This window comes from Lynx rufus, unplaced genomic scaffold (assembly GCF_022079265.1).
Source record: "Lynx rufus isolate CCGP_SWC_20201006 ecotype Redwood Valley unplaced genomic scaffold, mLynRuf1.p SCAF_4, whole genome shotgun sequence".
NCBI classification, from domain to species: Eukaryota; Metazoa; Chordata; class Mammalia; order Carnivora; family Felidae; genus Lynx; species Lynx rufus.
Window position 1 is genome coordinate 127,914,618 of NW_025814856.1, and position 22,616 is coordinate 127,937,233.

Here is a 22,616-nt window from a genome sequence, read left to right on the forward strand (position 1 = left end):
TTTATTATTGAGGGACGGAGAAAGACAGAGTGTGAGCAGGAGAGGGGCAGAGAGAGAGAGACACGGGATCCAAAGCAGGCTCCTGGCTCTGAGCTGTCAGCACAAAGCCCGACATGGGGCTCCAACTCGCAAACCGCGAGATCATGACCTGAGCCAAAGTCAGATACTCAACCGACTGAGCCACACAGGCACCCCTACTTCTTAGCCTTCTTAAGGCATATCCCCTCTCCTGACCATATATGCAAATATGCACATACATGAGCATACACACACACACACACACACACACACACACACACACACACTCTGACTTTACTTCCACCCTGAACAGAAACAGGCCCAGTGCAGACCAATCCAGATCATATCTTCCAAGGATGTGAGGTCAGAAGTAGTGACTCTGCCCTAATAGGTCAGAACTATAATTACTACCAGCTCAGTTCAACTGTTTTATTTCATTCAAGAGATGTATTTCTTTAGTTAGTTGGGTTAACTAGTAGATCGTTATCTCTGATTTTTTTTTTACATGATGCATTTTAAAATGAAAACATATGTTGGGGCGCCTGGGTGGTGCAGTCGGTTAAGCGTCCGACTTCAGCCAGGTCACGATCTCGTGCTCCGTGAGTTCGAGCCCCGCGTCAGGCTCTGGGCTGATGGCTCAGAGCCTGGAGCCTGCTTCCGATTCTGTGTCTCCCTCTCTCTCTGCCCCTCCCCCGTTCATGCTCTGTCTCTCTCTGTCCCAAAAATAAATAAACGTTGAAAAAAAAAATTAAAAAAAAAAATAAAATGAAAACATATGCAAAACTTCAACTAAACATGGCCAGAATACCTTTTATGTATCCTTTTATCCCCATGGGGAGATAATCATAACAATATTCCATAGAAAAATTCTCATACAAAAAGGTAATGCTTCTCTTTCCCTCACCCTTACTGGGAGATGACCATAAGCAGAACTTACCAAGTCTGCCTAATGGCACTCTATCTTTAGGTCCCTGGATGCTAAAGATTGTATGATACAGTGATACAGTGCTGACATCTGTGGGAGAATGAGAGAAATAATAGCAAATGTATATGCAGTGCTTATGATGGGCCAATACCATTAAAAATGCCCATTTTCCAAAAAGGGAAACTGGGACCTACAACTTTTAAGTAGTGCATCTACAGTCACCATCCAGTAAGGGTGCAACTCAGGATTCAAACTCAGGTGTCTGTGAAGTACCACAAGCAGTTTACTACACCACAGGCTCAGAGCTCCTACAAGCGAGTTGCTGGAGCAGCTGGGATGATTCCAATAGCATCCTAAGGGAGAGTTCCATTTCGTAACTCATATTCATGAGACATTAATAGGAGTAGGTTTATTTCCCTGGACTTGGCCATTTTTGTATTCTCCTTCAAAATGCCTAAAATATAAATAAGACCTACAAACACCAAAATAAAACCAAATCTACAAAATGCAAACATGTCTATGAATAGATCTTCTATTCTTTCCTCTTCCAGATGTTGACCTCGGATGTGTGACCATGACTGGCATTCATAGGGTTGGAGAGTTGAGGTTTGGAAGTCCTTGAGGTGTGATTAAAGTTGGGCAAATGGGGTGGGCTGACCTGAGAACAACACGGAGGCCAGAAGAGCAAGGCCCAATATCATGCATCTCTTATAATTCTGGAGTGCCTTCAAAGGAATAGTTGGTGAAATTCTGAAAGCTTATCATCTTGCCAGTTTGAATTTTCCAAATATACCAGGGAAAGGCATTCCAGAAATGCAGGCTGATGAAAAATCACGCCAAAAGGAAAAATGAAAATGCCAAAATCCTTAACTCAGCTTTGCCAAGCATGTCCACTGGCAATATGGTGGCAAAAAGCTACTGAGCCAAAGGCAGGGTATTCTTTAGGTGACACAAAATGAGAAACAGCTTCTTTACCATCAGGAAAAGGGAAGCTTCGGGGCTGTTATCACATTCTTCTTGGTTTCCAGATCTAACGCATGAGTAAACCTCTTTCAATTCTGAAACACATATCAATTTCACACACAAGTAATCTACCTTTCGAGAAAAAAAATTAGTTTCTGATATTCTCAATAAGAGAACCAATTTCACAGCAGTTGGTAGAGATTAAATCTATGTTTTATAAAATAGTTAACATTCGATGCCGTTCCTTTCTCTGCTCTTTCTGCTCACAGATTCACGGATAATCTGTGGTCCTGGTCTCTTGTTACAACAGGGATTATATTGCAACAGAACAGGGCAAGCCAGAGAAGAGGGGGAAGAATGGAGGGTTTGCTGTGCAAGAGAGAACCAAGATCAAGATGAGTAGATGCAGTACATCCAGGCAAGGATGTAGGAAATGGGGGTTCCAGAGATATAGGGAGTCAGTTCCTGAGGGTCACGCTCTGAGGTATGAAAGGGGAGAGAGGCAGAGCAGAATGCGTTTGAGGGCTTGAAAGGGGGCCCAACAGGTCTGAATGGGCCCAGATATGGAGCCACAAGGTGAGGACAACCACAGGACCAGAGGCGATCACCATATGGGATTCCATGGCAAGTCCTGTTTAAACCAGTTATTTTTACATTATCCATTGGTAAAGAAGTTGACTCTGGGGGCGACTGGGTGGCTCAGTTGGTTAAGCATCTGACTTCAGCGCAGGTCATGATCTCACTGTTCGTGGGTTTGAGCCCCATCTTGGGCTCTGTGCTGATAGCTCAGAGCCTGGAGCCTGCTTCAGATTCTGTGTCTCCCTCTCTCTCTCTGCCCCTCCCCTACTCATGCTCTGTTTCTCTCTCTCTAAAAAATAAACATAAAAAAATTAAAATCATTAAAAAAAAAGGAAGTTGACTCTGGCAGAGCCAGTCAGTCACACCTCAACTATGTGCCCAGAGTTTCAATGAGTATCAGCAACAACCCAGCACCTCCCTAAGAAAACCCACTCGGACTGTGCCTACTCCTGGCAAACCAGCATTGTCACCACAAGGACAGGTCTGTTCTTCAACTCATTTCTTCAAATCCTTCAGCTTGTAAGAGCCAGACCACTTCAAACTGCTCTCTATTGTACTTCCAATTAAATGAAGCTTTGAAATGTGAACCATAACCTCTAGACAAATGATATTGACAGGCTATTCCCAACTCTCACAAACAATGAGCCCTGAAACCTAATTTGTGCAGCAATTAAATTCACACAAAAATATAATTTTATTTTATTGCTCAGTGCTTGCCTGTATCTTTAAGCTAGCAAACTGTAGGAAGGAGTTAACTTGATAATATAAATAAAAATTGCCCCCAAAAGGCAGTAACCAATCCATTTACATGCAAAAATGCTCCTCTTCCAAGTCATCCCAAGGCAAATATGAAACATGATTTCCGAAATGCATCGCCTACAATTCTCTCGACACAGTGACAGGCATGAGAATTGTGGAGCAAAATACTTCCAATAATCACACAGCTTCCACCATGAAAAAGTGCTGCTGCTTATATTTGGGGGGGGATCTATTGTGTGTTAGATGTCATGCTGCTGCTTATATTTGGGGGGATCTATTGTGTGTTAGACATCGCAGCGGTTCTTTGCATATACCGAAAAAAATATATTTTACCCAAAAAGTTCAGTTTGGAAGTACGGAATTGGCCTCCAGTCATTCAATTAATGTTTAGGAAGTGCCAATAATGTGCTTTTCACATGTTGCCTCATGTTCCTTTCAAGTCTCGGGAATCCAAGAATGCAGCCTTAATATCTTGAAAGTAATAAAGCACCACTTACTAAGTTTTCTCTTCATGTACTTCTTAAATTTCATGGTTTTGTTTGTTTGTTTGTTTGTTTGTTTGTTTGTTTCCTAGTTAACTCTGTTCTGCTCACCTGGTAAGTTTCTATTCATACATTAAAGTCTTCCAAAGTAAGGAATTCCCTCCTCTGAATTACTTCCATACAGTTGCATTGGACTTTTGCTATTGCACATGTCATGTTATTTCATAATTATCTCTTTGGAGAGCTATCCCCAATACTGCGAATTCCTAAGAGTCAGATATTAACACAACACCAGGAATACTATCTCTAGGGATCTCTGATGCCTTAGCCAAAAATACAAAAGCTTATTGCAAACCTTTATACTTATGGAAGTTACAAAAGCCTTCTGAGCACTTGTCGGTCATTCTACCCAACATCATGGATAAAGTTAGGAGACAAGGATAGCTTTGAAAACAACTCAGTGAATCATCTCTTATGTCTTCCATTCCTCCCTCCTCCCAGCCCTGCAATCCCTAGCCTGAGAGGGAAAAGCATGCGCTGGGAAGCACATCTGAAAACTCCCTTTCGGAAACCCATTTTATGTATGTATGTATGTGTGTATGTATGTATGTATGTATTTACTTATTTATATTCTTTTTTTTTCACAGTTTTATCTTTTTATTATTTTTTTTAAATATGAAATTTATTGTCAAATTGGTTTCCATACAACACCCAGTGCTCATCCCAACAGGTGCCCTCCTCAATGCCCATCACCCACCCTCCCCTTCCCCCCACCCCCTATCAACCCATTTTATAGGCAGTCCAGGTGCAGGGCCCAGCCCTGTCTGTTATCTGGTTCATTTTTTCAAGGATGTCACATCTGTTCACTACTCCCTTCCAGTTAATGAGTCTTCCTTGAATAGAGCCTCAGAGGGCTTTTGATCTTTGTACCAATCAACTTCAGGATAAAGTACAGGACACTGACTGAGCTAGTACAGCTGGCTTAAACCCATGTTTTATTTCAAGGAAGAATAAACAAAATTTAGCCTGACTTTATAACATGGGGTGTTGAGATCAAAGAATTCCCTCCAGACCAGAACTACTAATCATACCAGATTTGGAACTTGGTGACCATTCTTCATCCCAGTATTTTAATTTTTTTTTTTAAAACTATGACTGTAAGAACATGCATGCTCAGTAGAGAAAATGTATAATGTTAAAAACATAATAAAAGAGGGGGGCGTCTGGGTGGCTTAGTCAATTAAGCAGTCAAGAGTCTGATGTTTAACTTTGGCTCAGGTCATGATCTTGTGGTTTGTGAGTTTGAGCCCCCCATCAGGCTATGTGCTGACAATGCAAAGCCTTCTTGGGATTCTCTCTCTCTCTCCCTCTCTATCTCTCCCCTGCTTGTGTGCTCTCTCTCTCTCTCTCTCTCAAAATAAATAAAGTTAAAAATCACATAATAAAAAAGAAAAAAATTATAATTAATCACATCACGCAGAAGAAACCATTGTTAAAAAGAAGGTCTAAAACTTCTTAGTTTTGGGACCACCTGGGTGGCTCAGCCGGTTAAGCGTCGGACTTTTGATTTCAGCTCAGGTTGTGATCTCAGGTTCGTGGGATTAAGCCCTATGTTGGGCTCCGTGCTGAGAATGGGGCTTGCTGAAGACTCTCTCTCTCACTATCCCCCTCTTCCCCTCTCCCCAACTTGTGCATGCTCTCTCTCTTTCTAAAATAAAAATAAACAAATATTTTTTTAAAAAGCATATTAGTTTTTATTTGTATTTAGTAAGATAAAATTTTACGTTTTGCTCCCCCACATTTAATATAATATAAAAAATATTTTCTTATATTTAGATATCATTCACATATGTCATTTTCAATGACTGAAAAATTTAACATATTAATAAATGTGCCCATAAATGAATTTATCATATCCTCTTTGCTGAGTTGTGGGTTATTTTCCATTTTCTTGCTGTTATAAATAATAATGAAATGAACATCTACATACATAACTTTCTTTTTCTCCCCAGAACATCTATGATTCTAAACAGCCACATTGTATTGCGTGAGTTTGTAAATGAAGTCATCAATTGTTGGTGAATTTCCCAAATGCACTTTGTCCTAATAGCTTTCTTAAAATTCTATTGAAATGTCAAGGTTTCTACCAGCAAAGTGGTAGCAAGGGGCCCTTTAATGTCACTGTGGATGGCAAGTCTTCTGTTCCTTTTTATCGAAGGAGCTCCAGGGTCTCCTGCCCCATATAAACAAGGGAGGGGCAGAGAGGGGTAATTAACTTCACAAACAACCAGAAGCTGGTTGTCCCAGGCCCAGCCACAGCTTGGTCTGAGATGTGAAAGTTTCTTCAAGCATCTCAGCCCCTGGTCTATGTGCAGGAGTACATGCCAGCATGAAACATCAGTTAGCTTTTGTCAGGAAGTAAATGCCACCACAACAAAATCTAAAAGTGTTTTTAAGACACACACATGCGCACACACACACACACACACACACAATTCCCTTTTTTTTCTGTCTTCTGGAAATGCCTTATTCTTTTTTCCTGGTCCTAAAAGAAATCATCACACTGAAGAATCACTTCTCCTGCCATACCTTAGCCACACAATGCCCTTCACTTATGGCCTAAATTTGTTGTATAATTTGCAAAGTTTGTTCTAGAATGTGATTTTTCCTTTTAAAACACTATCAACTTAGTAAAAAGAAAGACATTATTATCTTCTTTCTTTTCTCCATTAATGGCTGGGTAAAGATTCAATCCAGGTCACATGTGTTGAGCACGTATATAATTTTTTTGGTAGGCACCCTGGGGTAGAGGGGTGAGGAAGAATTTGTCCTTGTTCTGAGGAATAAGAGCAATAGAGTGTGGATAACTAAGTCTATGACCATGGTTTTCAATGGGTTTGTCTAAGATTCTGCAGTATTGTCTCAAAACAGCCATGAGGTGGGCCAGGGACCCATTTTAGCAGGCTAATTTGCTAAAATAAGTTTTCAAACTCAACGTATGGCTGAGTACGTTAAAGTGCTACAAGAGAGGTAAAAAGAAAGTGTGCCTGAGAGGAAACAGTTAATTCTGCTTCCATGGAGGGGTTCCACGGGGCCCATGAGCTGGACGTTGAAGGATGGGCAGAATTTCAACCAAAGGGAGAAGGGTCTTCCTTGTGAGGGAACATGGGTGAGGACAGAGACTTGGAAGTACAAGGTATGCTCAGGGAGCCATCAATATGATTAATTAGAGGTTAGTAGGGGTGTGTTGAAGAGTTCAATAGGCATTCTGTTTGTAAAAGTGGTTCGCAATAGAATGAAAAGGTTCAGTTACCATGCTTGAGAAGAGGGAGGCAAAGGTTTTTGAGTGTGGATGCATTATGAGAAGAATTGTATTCTAGAAAGGTGTTTCTGGTAGGGGGAAGAGAACTTACACATGGGCTGAGTCCGGATTCAGGGAAAACAATAAAAGGACAGACAGAGTCCATGTAAGAGATGACGGTGTCAGGAAACAGGGCCATAACAGTAAAAGCCAGATGGCTCCTTCTTACACATGGTTGGATCCACAGGATGTGGGGACCTGGCAGGAGAGGATAGGAAGCCAGGGATCACTCAGAGTTCCACATCTAAGAGATGAGGTGAGACGCCATGCATCTCCTGGAGTTGAAGGATGGTTGAAGATGAGACACTGTGGGTGGAGGGGAGGAGGTGGGAGAGAAATGAGAAGGGCTTCAGAAATGGGCAAGTTGAAGTGGTCAGTGAGAAGTGGCAGTGGTGCCTCAGGAGTCAGGGAATAGACCGGATTCTAGGAAGCACCGGCAGGGCACACAGTGCTTCAGGGAGACGGAGCAGGATGAGCACTGGGAAGAGACCTGACACTCGGGAGGTAACTGCTGACCTAAATAAAGCAGTTCTAGTGGGTGGGCGTGGGTGAGCATCAGACCACAGTGAGTGGAGGAGGCAGGCAAGTGGAGACGGCATTCTCTCTTGGAAAATTTGGCAGTGCAGGGAAGGAAAGAGATTGGGTAAGAACTTGAAAGAGGAACGGGGGTGAAAAAAAATTTTTATGGATAGGAGAGATTTGGGTAGCTTTTTAGGTTGAAGAGACAAAATTGAGGGGGAGGAAAGGAGGATGCCAATAAGCATAAAAATGTAAGGGATAAAAGATTTATTTTTACAAATTTTTTGATGTCTATCTTTCTCATCAGAGCAGGGAGTCATAACAATGTGACTTCTTTCCAGTCTTAAATTAGAACAACTCAACAATTCCTCTCAATCTCCACTTGTCTCTTAGAAATCATGTCTTTTGTGGCTGAAGAGGTTTTTGAATATTCAAAATACGTATTAGTGCATTTTAGAGGCAGGTTTCTTTTCTTGAGCTTAGTTATATATTTTAGTTACCTTTTAATTTTTTTTCTAAAAATATCACTGTAACTGGAACTATGATTATTATCTTATTTTTTCCTTTAATATAGATAGCATATCATGTATCTATTTTGTGTGTGTGTGTGTGTGTGTGTGTGTGTGTGTGTGTGTGTGTGTTGTGTTTATTTGCAAAGCCACAGGAAGATGTTGTTTAAGAAGGAGAGAATCAAGGGCTGCAAAGAAGGCAAACAAGACAGATTTTAAAATGTCCACCAGAGGCCATTCTTGACTTCGTCAAAACCAATGGCTTTTGTGGCTAAAGAGGTTTTCAAGTATTGACAGTATAAATTAGTGCTTTTTAGAGTCTTATCGCTCTTCTTCTGCTTTAGTTATATTTTTAGGAGGGCAGAAGACAGGTTGCAGTGGATTAATAAATTACTGAGACGTGAAAACAAGAGATGGCAAACTGAGGCAAGTATGTGAGGAAATACGGCTTGGGGTGAGGGCTGGATGGAAGATCAAGAAGGTGTTATTTGTTTTTTCAAATGCAGGAGATGTGAGTACATTTATGTGCTGGTAAGAAGACAGCATCAAGAGGACAAGATTGATGATATAAGGACCAGACTGTATTAATTGATCAAGTGGTAGCCCAGAGAAGATGAGAAGAGAGAAAATTCAAAGGAGGAATTCAAAGGCCTCCACCTCAGTGGCTTCCAGGAACATCTTCGTCCAGAAAAAAAAAGGGGGGGTGTGGTGAGGGCAGATGAGGGACAAGAGCCCAGGGTTGTGTGGTCAGCTCGAGGCAGAGCTGGAACAGAATCCATGCCTCCCCACGCCTCGTCTGGAGCATTATGCCATCCTTCTTGTACTTTTCTTCGTGGAAATGGCCCAAGTGCTTTATATATACTAAGGTGAACCATAAAGAATATTTAATTTTCCAATTCAGAAATGGATCAAGTATTGTCCATTTCATATTATCATCCTAATACTGGCTCATTTAACCCTCACAACAGCATATATTAAATTCCATATTTCACAGATGAAAAGGCTGAAAAAAGGGGGTAAGGATATTAATGTGCCCAAGGTCACCCAGCAAGGAAATAATGGAGCTCGGGTCTGAAGCCCAGTCCTTGAGTCCAGGGTCAATGCTCCTGACTTACTGAATCTATTGACTGAATGTACTGAACTTATTGATTGAACTTATTCTTCTTTGTGAATTTCCAAGTCCTTCTCTTGATTCCTCAGGCACAGGAGGCAGTTGGGGAGGGAGGGGGTAGGGAGGGATGTGGAGTGAGGGGTGAAGGTGGGGAGCCGAGGCTCAGGCTGTGTCTGTGGCAGCTTCGGTTCCCCATTATCATCCAACTCTGTCCTAAAGCGTTTTGTAACTTGAAAATTCAATGAATACAAAATGCTGGTAAACTGCATCCAAAAACCACTGATATCTTCTACTCACAGTCTTATTTTTCTGGTATGTGCACAAGTGAATTCTTATCTATCTGAAAAAATTCAAAACCAACTCTACATCCCTGACTGACCAGTGTGTGCTTAGTTAAGGCTTGGAAGCAAAAAGCCAGGATCGCCCATTCCCCTGACCACAATAAAAGAAGTCAACAAGCCAAGCAGCTTTTTCCAACACACTCGAGAGCAAGAGCATCTCCATTTTATATGCACTTTTTATCATGATCGACACATTGTAATAGGAACAGTATCTCTGAGGCATGGGTCTTATCCTTTTCTGCTTCTGCTTGAAGGACTCCTAGTGGCTTGGGAGCTTTCGGACAGAATCTCATGGCTCTGTGATTCACAAAATGGAAATCTGGCATTATATGCCAGTGACATTCACTTCTGTGGCAGCTCAAGCAGCAAAAAGCCATATGCCACACACCTCAGATCCAGCCAAGCCACGCAAACGGAAATGTGAAAGAGAAATAAGGAAATTGGGACCAGAAACGCTCTCGGGAGCTGCCTCCAGCACCTAAAACACATAATCACTGTGGCAAGAACCAAATCTTCCTACTCTTACGACACTCTTGGGAAATGTAATTTTTTTTTTTTTACTAATTTAAGAGAACTTTGGGAGATAAAGGTAAAATACAAAAGACAATTTTTGTGAATGACACGGGGAGCTCACATTTACGATTTAACATGACTGCTACACAGGTACATGTCTGCCGGGTATGCAGTCACCTAAATGGGTGGACCTGCCAGCAGGCACGTTTGTCTTCTGCACTGAAGGTCTCTCAGCAGCCATCCTGTGAAAGGATGAGCACCATTATTGACGTTATTTTCCCTACTGGCCTGGAAATAAGACTAGTGGGAAACAGAGTACTCCCCAAATGGCCACCGTATGTGGTTTAAGATCAAGGAAAAAAATTAAACAGAGGGATTTCTTTTTTTAACTAGGGGCTCTAACCACTCTCCTTGGAAAAAAGAAATTCAGTTTATTTTGTGACTGTTCAATGTCTTTGAGGCTCTCATTCACCTTATATAAAGCTACATAGGTGGAAAAATAATTACTACCACTTTTGTTAAGAAAGGAATGGCAGGTTGCTTGGGTGGCTCAGTTGCTTAAGCATCTGACTCTTGATTTTGGCTCAGGTCATGATCTCCCGGTTCGTGGGTTCGAGCTCTGTGTCAGATTCTTCACTGGCAGTGCAGAGCCTGCTTGGGATTCTTTGTCTCCTGTCTCCCTCTCTTTCTGCCCCTCCCCTGTTTGCTCAAAAATAAATAAATATAACATTTTAAAAAATAATGAAATGGCAAAATAATTTTATAATTCCCTCCAAGTATTGGCATCTGAAGAAGAGGGTCTGACTGAAGGATCTAGAAATGTTTCTCAGTAAGGTCTACTGGCATTTGGGGTAAGAAAACTCTTTACTTGGTAGAACTGCAGAATACTTAGTACCTATGGTCTCCAGGAATTGAACAAGAGTGACCATTCCATATTAAAACAGTGTAAATTAATTCATCTTATTGGCTAGGTGGACTGTTTTAAATAATGTGTGAATTAAACATTTCTGGCCACTTATTCATTCAACATTCAACCCAAAGTAATTGGGCAGATACTATTTCAAAAATACCTGGAGAATATTAGGATTTAAAGTTATAGTTCTTGCTCTCAATGCTATATTGATTTAATTTAGAAAGGTAAGTTTGTAACTAAATAACTACTACTATATAGCTAGAAGATATTTTCCAAAAGAAGTTCATGCTTCCATGTCATGGGGGCAGAGTGACAGAATTTCATTCTGAATGAAGAGGAGATGGTAATCATCCAAGGTGGTATCCCTGAGGTGGCAATGTGTAAATTCCTAAAACAGAATTTCAACAAGCAGATGAGGGAAGGGTGGCAGAAGGAATGAGGGTGAGTACATATCTGCAACATGAAAGTACCATGGCATACACAAGGAACTGTGGGCAGTTCAGAATATTACAGAGCTTAGAGCAGGTGCAACGTGAAGATATGAGGATGAAGCAAGAAAAATACATTAGGTTAATTAAAGAGATATCTAAACATCTTGCTAAGGCCATGAAAATTTATGAGGCAGGTAATGGACAGCCATGATGGATTAAAAGCAAGAATGATATAGTCAGATCCATGTTGGAGGACATTTGGAAAGTAGGAAGGTTTCAAAGCTGGAAGATAAGTTACTGCAATAGCTGGTGTCTCAGTCAGCTACTGCCATAGTCTGTGTAACAAATAATACCAAGCTAAGAATTTCTTCTCATACTCACAGGTCTATAGATCAGCCAAGGTTATAGTTTTAAGCTGTAATTCTATGGGATGACTGGGGAAACTGTACTCATATGCCTCATTCTGAGACCTACACTGAAGGAGGAGTGGCTGCCCAGGGAGTATACTTCATATCATGATGAAGGCAGAAGTGCAAGAGCCCACGCCAACCACACATGCAATATTCAGGCCTCTGCTTGCTTCATATTTGTGATCATTTCACTGGCCAATGTGAAAAGTTAAAGGGTAGGGGAAATGCGATTCACTCCCCATCAGACTGTGGCAAGGATGTATAGATATATATCACCCCTATGGATCAGTAAAGGACTGCAAGCAGACATCCCATCTATCAGATTTGGAGAAAAGAGGAAGATCTGAGCTAAGGCAATGATGAGAAGGCAGAGGACCTTAGTTATTGTAGCGGCTTTGGCCACCAATTGGCTTCACAAAGAGGAACTTGTCCATAAACTTCCAAATAGAAACTCATTAGATTGCCAGCTCCAGGAAGTCAGAAACCACCTATCTAGTTCACCTCTGTGTTCCCAGTGCCTAGCACCATGCCTTCTGTGTTGTGGACACAAAGTAGTATTTGTTGAAAGAATACACAGCATTTGAAGTGTAGGTGAAATAGTGACACTATTTACCAAGATATGGAACACTGATGTGGCCATGCTGTGTGTATGACGGTTGTGGGATAGTAACACTGAATACTGTCTACATCCGAGGCACTGAGTAGATCCTGAGAATACAGAAAAAGCAAGGAACTGCTCTCAAGAAGACTATTAAATAGACAACTGCAGTTCACGGTGGTTAAGTTCTAAGGTAATGGTATTATTAGGGCCAAAGCAAGGGGATCACTTGAGGGTCATCTGAGTATGTCGTTGGCACAAGTGACAGCGGCTGGCTTGAGAACTTCCCCAAGGAAGATGTACACCTAGTGCGGGAACAATATCTGACTTAACTACCTATCTAAATGACTTCTTCCCACATAGTTTCACTGAGCACCTACTATTATTTTTAATTTCAACAGAACTGTGTGGAAAACACAGAAATAATAAAAGGAAGGGGAAAGGGAAGGAGAGGAGAAGAAGAAACCAGCAGTTTAGAGTTCTCATCTCTCTGATTCAAGTATTCATGTTTACTTTTCTTCCTATAACAAATTCAGTCTTGCTTTGGTACCCTCTTCCTTTGTTCCTGCTTTTGACCTGTTTGTTCCTCTCCCCCTTTGTTCCCGCTTTTGACCTGTTTGACCTGGTGGCTTAGCTCTATGCTGGACATGGAGAGAGCAGCTAGCATCTGGCATTGAACCAGCAGGTGAGGGTTTTAGTTTCTATTTGGTAAAATAAAAGTGGACTGCTTGACCCATCATTCACTGCTGCTCAGATATAAAAGCATGGTTTTGAAAACCCTGCATAGACATATAAGCAATTTAAATCAGCAGGCGAATTGTACACATTTAAATAATTAACTCTATTTTAAAACTTCTGACCCCTTAGATCTGGTATTTCTGCAGGAGATACTTAGAAATTTCACTTGGGATCTTCAACTTCTCCCGGCTCTTATACTGGAGTCTTAACAAACGGCTTCTGACACCACTCTCTTGTTCTGACTCCCTGTCTCATCTTATCTAGGGCACCTCTTTGCCTTCCATCCCTTGCCTCTTCCTAACCTCTGGCACCGTGAGTTGGCAAAAAGAGCATGTAAATCACAGTACCTTTACGATCTTCTGTTCTACCTTAGTTAGGAAACACATCCCTTTGTAGAACTGTGTTCTCAACTCCCCTATTACATATAAACACTCACCTTCTTTGCAATTACAAGATAAATATTTTCTTTTAAATCAAGGAGGACTCATATTTCATGAGAGATTTGCATCTAATGGTACTCTTCTTAGCTGTCCAACTCTGATTCCTACCTGCCCTTTAATTTAAAATGCCTAAATCTCATTATGCCTTACTTAAAATGTAGGTAACTTCTTTTTAATTGGACATATACTAATAAAATGATTTCTGTGCCATTATCAAATCCCTAACACAATCCACAATGGAATATGGAATCCAGGTCATAGGAACCAGTTAACAATTCATTCAGCACCCCAAAGTGTAGTTAACAAAAGGGAGAGAAGTTTCAGAAGTCGTTGAGCAGAGTTATGTAGAGCAGTTAACTTAGAGTCACTATTATTTTCATGTTCAGAGATGATCTGCAGATGAACCAAGGGACTGATGTATCTTACTGCTGTCCAGTGGAAGAACCTATAAATTTTTTTGTCTCCTAATTAGCAAGTGTCAGTTTAGCACATGTTATACCTATAAAGAGACACTGACTCCAGGAAGACTGGAAACTAGGAGAACTCAAAGCTAGACCTTGCACCTAAAGGAACCTCTAAGATGTAGATTTACTATTGTCAGGCTTATCCAAAATTACTCATCAGACTCAATCATGGTAATTATCATTTTTATAAATGCTTCAGTTAACGTTAAGAAAGAGAACATCAAGAAAGAAAAACACATTAGCAATGTTTCAGCCAACTAAACCTAACAGTTGATTCTTGAACAAATTTTAAATTTTTTTTTTTTTTCAACGTTTATTTATTTTTTGGGACAGAGAGAGACAGAGCATGAATGGGGGAGGGGCAGAGAGAGAGAGAGACACAGAATCGGAAACAGGCTCCAGGCTCTGAGCCATCAGCCCAGAGCCTGACGCGGGGCTCGAACTCACGGACGCAAGATCGTGACCTGGCTGAAGTCGGACGCTTAACCGACTGCGCCACCCAGGCGCCCCAACAAATTTTAAACAGTTTAACCATTTCTTAGGGAAATTACATAAACAAAGTCAACAAAATCTAACTCTTTCTGGATGACTCAGGATATAACCCCTTCAGAAGGAGATACCCTGGGCTATTAATGGCAAGACCTGGGACAATCCTTAGAAATAGACCACTTTATGAACTCTCACATTTCTCATAAAAGTCATACAGACCCTGTGCAGCCGGGACCACGAGGACAATATGGTGGGAAGGGTATTCTATTACCTTAATCACTAAATCCACAGGAAAAGCTTGTTTTTTTTTTTTTTCTGGAAATGTCTGCTATTAGTGTTGCCATAACTATCCTTTTCCTTTTCAGAGGCATCTAGAAACATGTGTCACCTAGTGGTTGCTTCAGGCAAGACTGAGCCAAGTAGTTTATCTGCCCGATGTGGTCCAGAGAGCTCAGAGCCCGCCTAGGGGCAGTGATTTCCCATTCTCATCTCACAGATGAGCAATCTGGAGCTCACAGGGCTGAATCCCTTGCACAAGGCTATGCAGCTGGCTGGGGAGAGAATGACAAGTGTGCTGTGCCTCTGAGATTTGGCTAAGCTCCTCAGTCACTTGCAGGGTATCTGTGGGCAGGCTGGGGAGGGGCATCCCTTGTGACCAGAAACACACAGAGAGGACTTCCTCCTTGCTCAGGAATCTGTCCTCATTGCAGTCAACATCTCCTTTTGCAGCCAAACCAAAGTTCAATGGATTTTCACACAGAGTTATGGAAAAATCTGTATTTGTAGGTATTTGAACAAACTACCTTGGAAAATCAAAGCGGGCCAACTATACTACACAACCAAGTGCAAATGACTGTCAATTTAGGTTATGACTGTTGAGACCAGCACATGGTCCCATTTGTATGGGCCAATTTACAAAGCCAAGCTTTAAGGGCCTCATCTTCACTGTGATTTGGGGAAATATCATTGTTATTATTACTATTGTCGTTACGGTTATTTTTGCTACTGCCAGTTTAAAGATGAGAAGGAATCTAGGCCTAAAGGACGTTCTCAAGAACACACTGCCAGTGAGGAGCCACTTGGCCAGGATTGCCACCAGATACTCCAGCTGCATTCAGCCTTGGTTCTCTCCTCTCCAACCTTGCATCTCAATGGGTCAGGGAATCGTGCCCCCAGAGGGAGAAATTTGGTTCTTGGAGGAGCAAAAAAATCTTACTTGGTCTCTTTCTCAGTCTTCCTGCTGCCTCTAGACAGCACAGTTCATATTGATGAGGACAGTAGAAGACATATCTTGATTACTGTCCAAATGGAAGTGGCAAATTCCATAAAAAAGAGTAACACTACCTTAAGTGAATAACTTAAAAGCATTCACTTAAGCGCACACACACACACACACACACACACTCAAAACCTTTTGCTACCTACCCACCAGGAAGCCTCAAAGGAAAAAATAAATCTATTCATATAATGCATTTGCTTCTACAGGAAGTACGATTTCCTTTGTGTCAAACCTTAAAGACCTTTGTGAAACACGAGAAGCTTTTTGAATAAATACTTGTAAATGGCCTAGACAGCTGAAACATGGATAGCCTCCTTGTACATCAGGGCCCTTTAAAAGAATTCTCCTCTACTTAAATATTCATGTTTCAATTAAAACATACACCTACTTTATTAGCTAGCCCAGGCCTGGTTCAGATCAATAACAGCAGCCCTAGATAGAATTCTAATGAAGATAAACAACTCCGAGTCCTCCCCAGCTTCCCCTGGGCACGGATGCACAAAGCCTCCTTTCACAACTTGCTGCAAGATATTTTACAGTCACCTGCCTCATGCAAATGAGGAGATTCATGTTTATTCATGGCGAGAGTTACAGACCACCTTTCATTCCCTAGGCCAGCTTAGCTAACCAACAAGAGCACTGTCTGCACCACTATGAAGTTGAGCTGGCCTAGGAAGGGGACTCCTGAATATATAATTGCCCCCTGAAAAGCATGCACAGAAAGTCAGTAAACTGGAAACAGTTCGGGGAGTGAACATACTTCCCTTTCTTATTCATGCCATCACTGCCTTTAAGCTTTCAAACAATCCCTTTTCTACACCACACCGTAATCCATTAGATGTGACTAGTTAGTGGCTATTTTCCATGGATAATCTTCCAGAGAACTTCCCAGGATGTTTCCTCTGTTGTGCTCTCCAATCCTTCCTAATTGAGATTTTCTCCCACTGACTCAGACGGAGCTCATAGCCTAGCCAGGGGCAGCTGCGGCTTTGTCTGAAGGCCCTGGGTTCTCTCTGTGCACAGCCTCTCCTATTTTAAGGGGTGATTTCTCATCTGCAAGCCTGAGATCCTAACCTCTATCGCATGTGCTTTGCATATTATGCTGCTGGGTAAAGTTTTAAAATAGTGCTTTTGCTCTAGAGTGACTGCATTTTTCAAATCATTAATTTCTTCCATTTTGGCAATTTGAAAGCATGGCAAAGTCATTGGATCTCATTTTTAGTGCTGATTTCGATAACATCTAAAGTAACCCCAATGCCATGAACAAATATTTGGATGGTATCTAGAAGGTGCAGACATCCCCAGAGAGGTCTGGGCTGCTAGGTAAGGGCTAGAGAGGCCTTAACTCTCTCCAGCTATTAAACACCTGATCTTTGTGAAACCTGAGTTTTAGCCTGCTGCTCACGGCCTGTCACATGGAAAACTAAGGGACCGAAATTGTTTCTGCCCAAATCCATGAGATTTTCAGTTTAAACCCTATTTCTGCCAAAGTTAAATGAACTTCATGCCATTCATTCCGTTCAGAACTCAATCTGTGGCACATACGCAGCTTCACTTTTCTCATTGTTTCCTTCTTTGTTTGTTTAACATAATGGCCAAAAAAACCCATTTTCTTTTGAAAAGGACAATTTGTTCATTTCTCATAGACAGGATTTATCTTATTACATATCAAAAGAATACAACTGCATGTGACATTTTACTTCCTTGAAGCATTTTTACATTTAATACTTCAATTTAGTATCATAGCACCACAAGAGAGGGCAATGGGATACTGGTATTCCTGCCTCCTCCCACCCCCTGGCCTTTTTATTTTCAGGCATAGAGCTCCTGAGTAGCACAACCAGGTCTTACAAACCAATGGGCATACTACTTCATCGATGTATACAATATGTACTAGTTGGTGATTTGTGTTACATGTATCCACTAATGGTCATTCCACAGATGTGATTCACCTTTAGCGATCAAATCCACCCTAATAAAAAATCTTCATGAGAGCTTTGGCCCCACCCCAAAGATGTAATTGTTATGTTGTGCAATTGGGCACTGGGAAAACAGAAGTTTCAAAAGCCCTGCAGGTGATTCTAATGTTCAGGCAAGGCTGAAAAACACTGCTACACATAAATATCAATTTTGAAGTGTATTATACTCTTGTTAGAATTTTTAAAGTGGCATGGTCGGCAACAAATGCTTTAAATAAGATTCCCAGACCTGAACTACCCAAATCACTTATGTCTTCTTTCCTACTCTGCTTAAAAAATGAGGGCTTCAATGAAATGATTATGGGGCACTTGTGTGCCGAGGTATTCAGCTGCATTTTGAGCTCTTCTCTAATGCCCATAAAAATGAACAATGCATGCTCTAAAATATTGGTAACAAAAGGCAAAAACAGAATACAAACTCAATGGCCTGAATCAATGGATTATTCTGCAGGGACTGCTATATTAGGAAACTGAAAGAAAGTACTTTTCAAACCATAAATATTTTAATCACTCTCTAATTCTACTTCTTTCATATAAATAAAAAACATCCCATCTTCTGCTTCCCAAGTCTGGAGCAGCAAGAAGAGTGACGCTTTTCCAAACATTTGCTTCCAGCAGAAGCAGTAACCACTAAGCACGAGATATCTATAAACCAGTGTCCCAAGCAAGGTGGGTTGTAGGAGAAATTCCTGCATCTGCTGGAATCCGGTATTGTTTGTAAAATCAGAATTTTGGATTGAGGAATACTGCCTCTCCAGTAATGAGCTAAAGAAGGCAGATAGCTAAGTCCTTCTTACAGAACTGGGGGTCACAGGTCGACAAGCAAATCCGCCGTCCATGCCTCTGTTCAAAGTGACAACAGTCTGAGATGGTGGCCAAGAAAGTTCAAAAGAAAGTGTGTCTCATGAAGGGCTCTTTTAAGATATTTGGAATTCACATTTGGGGAATCTTTGGAAACAAGGAAAGCATTAAACCTACCAATAACCCCAAATCCATGTGTGTTCCTAAATTCAATAGCTTCTGCTACAAAGTTAATAGCAAGAAGAAAAGTGAATTGATTAAAATTTCAGCCCTTCTCTCTTTTCCAACTTATTATTTGGCAAAGTAGAGCAGTGGTTGATAGACAGGCAGCAGGAAAAAAATCAGGAAGACACTGACCTAGAGGCCCTCATACAGAGCCCATCTTTTTTCACAAGGCTGGTAGAAGCAGAACAGAGACATAAAAGAAAAGGGACATAGTTAAATCTGTACTTGAGCAACCACTAGCAGAACTCTGACTGATATTATGCTGGTCTACCAGCAAATAGAACAACAACAACAAAAAGCTCATCCGTCCATGTTTCAATATTTTAAATTGATATGCATAAATACGGATACAAATTTAATATACCTACAAATTAAACATATATTATGGTAGGCAGAAAAATATCCCCCTGCCCCACACTGATGTCCATGTTCCAATCCCTAGAATCTGTGAACATGTTACTTTACATGGCAAAGGGGAATTCAGGTTGCAGATGGAACTGAAGTTCCTAATCAGCTGACCTTAAAATAGGGAAGATTATCCTGGATTACCCAGGTGGTACAACGTAATCACAGGGGTCCATAAGAGTGAAAGATCCAAGCCAAAGAGGGATCAGAGTGATGAGGTGTGATGTGGGAAGGACAGGACCTGTGGTTGGCTGGCTTTGAAGATAAAAAGGGCAACCAGCCAAGGAATGCAGGTTGGCTTCTAGAACATGGAAAACACTAGATGGATCCCCCCCCCACCCCCAGAGCAGCCAGAAAGGAACACAGCTCTGCTGACTCCTTAATTTTAACCCATGAATCCCACTTCTGGCTTCTGTCCTACGGAACTATACATAAGATAGTACATTTGTATTGTTTAAACTATGAGGTCCATAGCAATTGGTTGCAGCAACCATAGAAAACTAGTACACACATGACAAAAGAGTACATTAACTGATACACTCTTCCGTTTACAAAACTAAGGCATGTGTAACACTAAAAAGAAAAAAGCAACCATAGCAAAAACATTTAATATGGAAAATTTAGATCCCTGGTCATTTCCATCACTGGTATTCACTCTTGACCAATGGATATGTGTGCATAGGATGAGACCCTCTGGCTCTCAGGCTTCCAGCCGCCTACTCGCAGCCATAAACCGCCATCACTACTTGGCAGCACATATGTGACACTGAACATCTACGATCGGCAGATGATGCAAAAAGACGGTACTAGGGCCACGATGAAACACTATCCCCCAAACCTGCTGAAGACATCTTGCTGAAGACAGTTTTTACAGCCATAGAAGTTAACTATAAAAAGTTGCAGAGTTGACACGTCAGGGACCTCACCCTGCACAGGCAGGATATCATTACCACTGACCCAAGCACATGGCCACGATGAACCACAGGGACCTGAGAGCCATGCTCACTTCCTAAAGACAGAGGCTTCTGGTCACCTTTGCCAACAATGTATTCTTGGGGCTCCATTTTGTAAACTACATGTTCTGTAGGATTTAAGCATCTAAGTGCTAACCGCCTTGAGTGATTCCTCTGCAGAAATTTGGTAATATTTTCCAAATATCTCATCTGTGCATATGTCAACAACAATAGTATATACATCATTATCATTGACAAAAATGCCAATTTCTGTAATTCAGAAGAAGCAGAGTGAATGAAATCCTCTCAGAAAGCAGACAGACAGGATGCCGGGGTCCAACTCTTGATTTTGGCTTAGGTCATTATCTAATGGTTCCTGAGATGGAGCCCTGTGTTGGGCTCTGCACCGACAGCATGGAGCCTGTTTGGGATTCGCTTTCTCCCTCTCTCTTTGCCCCTCTTCTGCTCCTGCTCTGTCTCCCTCTCAAAAATAAACTTAAAAAAAAAGAAAAAGCAAGCAAGCAGACACCTGATGCCAGAACACAGGCCAGCCAGTGGATTCCCTTCTCCTGAAGGGACAGGTGGCCCATGAACATAGAAGCTGAAGACCAGATGGCTTTCAGAAACACTGTAGTACATGAAGAGTTGCTCTGATCCAGGGGCAGAGTAGCCTTGGCCATTTCAGAGACTTTTTAACTCTCTTTCTCTCTCTCTCTCTTTTTTTTTTTTTTTTTGGCTTGATTTGTACGAACGTCTCCCTGCTCCTTCATTCCTCTTTCCAGAGGATGATTTGTACCTGAATTGCCACGTCCCTCCTAATCAAGTGAAGTACACTCAAGAGGCTACAGAATTACTGGGTTTCTCTCCTTCACCTCCCTTCTTCAATCATACCTGTGCCTGTGCATCGCTGCTGAGACCCTTGGCAGCTCCAGTTGTAGCTTACGCTTCAGGGCTCTCCATGTCACTGGGGCCTATTTCAATGGATTAAATAGATGGCCCAAGGTGACCAAGATAGAATGGCATTTGTCTGCTACAACTGCAGGTGAGATCATTATGCTGATGGGGACAGTCAGGTTAGAACCTAACTGAGGCTCAGCAAAGAGTATCATTTCCTCTTCATGGTTTCCTTTCTTTTCAACTGCTATCAGTTCTAGGTGCCACAAACCAGAAACATGGTGGTAAAGAAGGATGGGCTGTAAGTTCAGAGGAAAGGTGACAGGGAGGTAAAGACCAATAAGAACATGAAGCACAGTTGGAATTCTGACATTATATTATGCCCCAAGCACAAGCTATGAAGTCCCCATAGGATGACGGTGAGGTCAGACCCTTCGACTCTTAGCAACAACACTTACGTGCCCAGTACCAGGTCAGCAGGTATGGGTGATGGAGCCAAGCAAACCCAGATCCATAAACAGTAGCAAATTAAAAGTACTGAACACCTCACCCAATATACCTGTCCTGAATACACCTGTCTCAACCATCAGTTATCATTAGCGATGTGATTACCGTTAACAAGGCCTTTATCTAAGGATAAAGATTTTGTTTATCGTGAAAAGTTTACATGATACTTCTGCCTTCTCTAAGTTGGTCAACACTCTTCTTGGTACCCAACATTCACTCACAAACAGAAATGGGAAATTTACACTCTTATAGAAAACCAAAGAAGACGTCCGTTCAAAGAATCAAATGCTTTCTGCAAACTAAAAAAATGTTCCATATAAATTTATTAAACTCCCTGAAAGAGATTTTGCATTTTAATAAAAACTCTTTTTGACACAGCAAAGGGCAGATTATCTCAACACATCCGTAATCCACAAAGAAACCAAGTTACCTAGAAAGAGCCGCCTTCCTGATCTCATTCTTTCTCCAACAGCCACTGCACAGGGGGAGAGAGAGGCATCCAATGGGTGTTGCAATAACAAGGCATCTGGACTCATGCCGGAATAAGTTACTCTAGATAATATTTTTCAAGAAAGAGTCTCTGCTGGTGGCTCCAGTTTAGTTAGTCAAAAGGAACAAAACTGCTCCAGGCTTATCCCTAGAGAGATGAGAACATCGCCAACACAAGCTTCCCATCTATACAGGTATGTCTTCCTTTTTTCATTTGCAAGGCAACCTAAAAATCACAGTTGTCCCCATTCTCCTGATCTGCCTTCCACACACAGTTAAGGAACCATGCAAAGGTGAGGCTCCTTGGGAGACAAAGGAAGCTGCCTCTGCCTCAGATTCACCTTACCTTGTTGAAGTCTTCAGAAGTTGCCCTCATTTCCTTCCATGTCTTGTTCAGGAGCTGGATACAGATGCAGAAAAACTCCTCAAAGGATCTGTCATGGGTGAAGAACATTGGGTGGAAGTCGTTGCAGGTCTCACTAGCTGGAAGAAAGAGAAGGGAAATAAGAGAAAGTTTGCAG

At 41.5% G+C, this 22,616-nt stretch overlaps 1 protein-coding gene across 2 annotated transcripts in view; it reads right to left on the reverse strand.

The window, feature by feature from the left end:
• ELMO1 (engulfment and cell motility 1) overlaps positions 1 to 22,616 on the reverse strand; it is a 532,635-nt gene that overhangs the window by 142,087 nt on the left and 367,932 nt on the right. For both annotated transcript variants that reach the window (XM_047095403.1, XM_047095404.1), the window contains exon 16: positions 22,442 to 22,578. In XM_047095403.1, the coding sequence (XP_046951359.1) occupies positions 22,442 to 22,578 (137 nt within the window). The remainder of the gene's footprint in view (positions 1 to 22,441; positions 22,579 to 22,616) is intronic.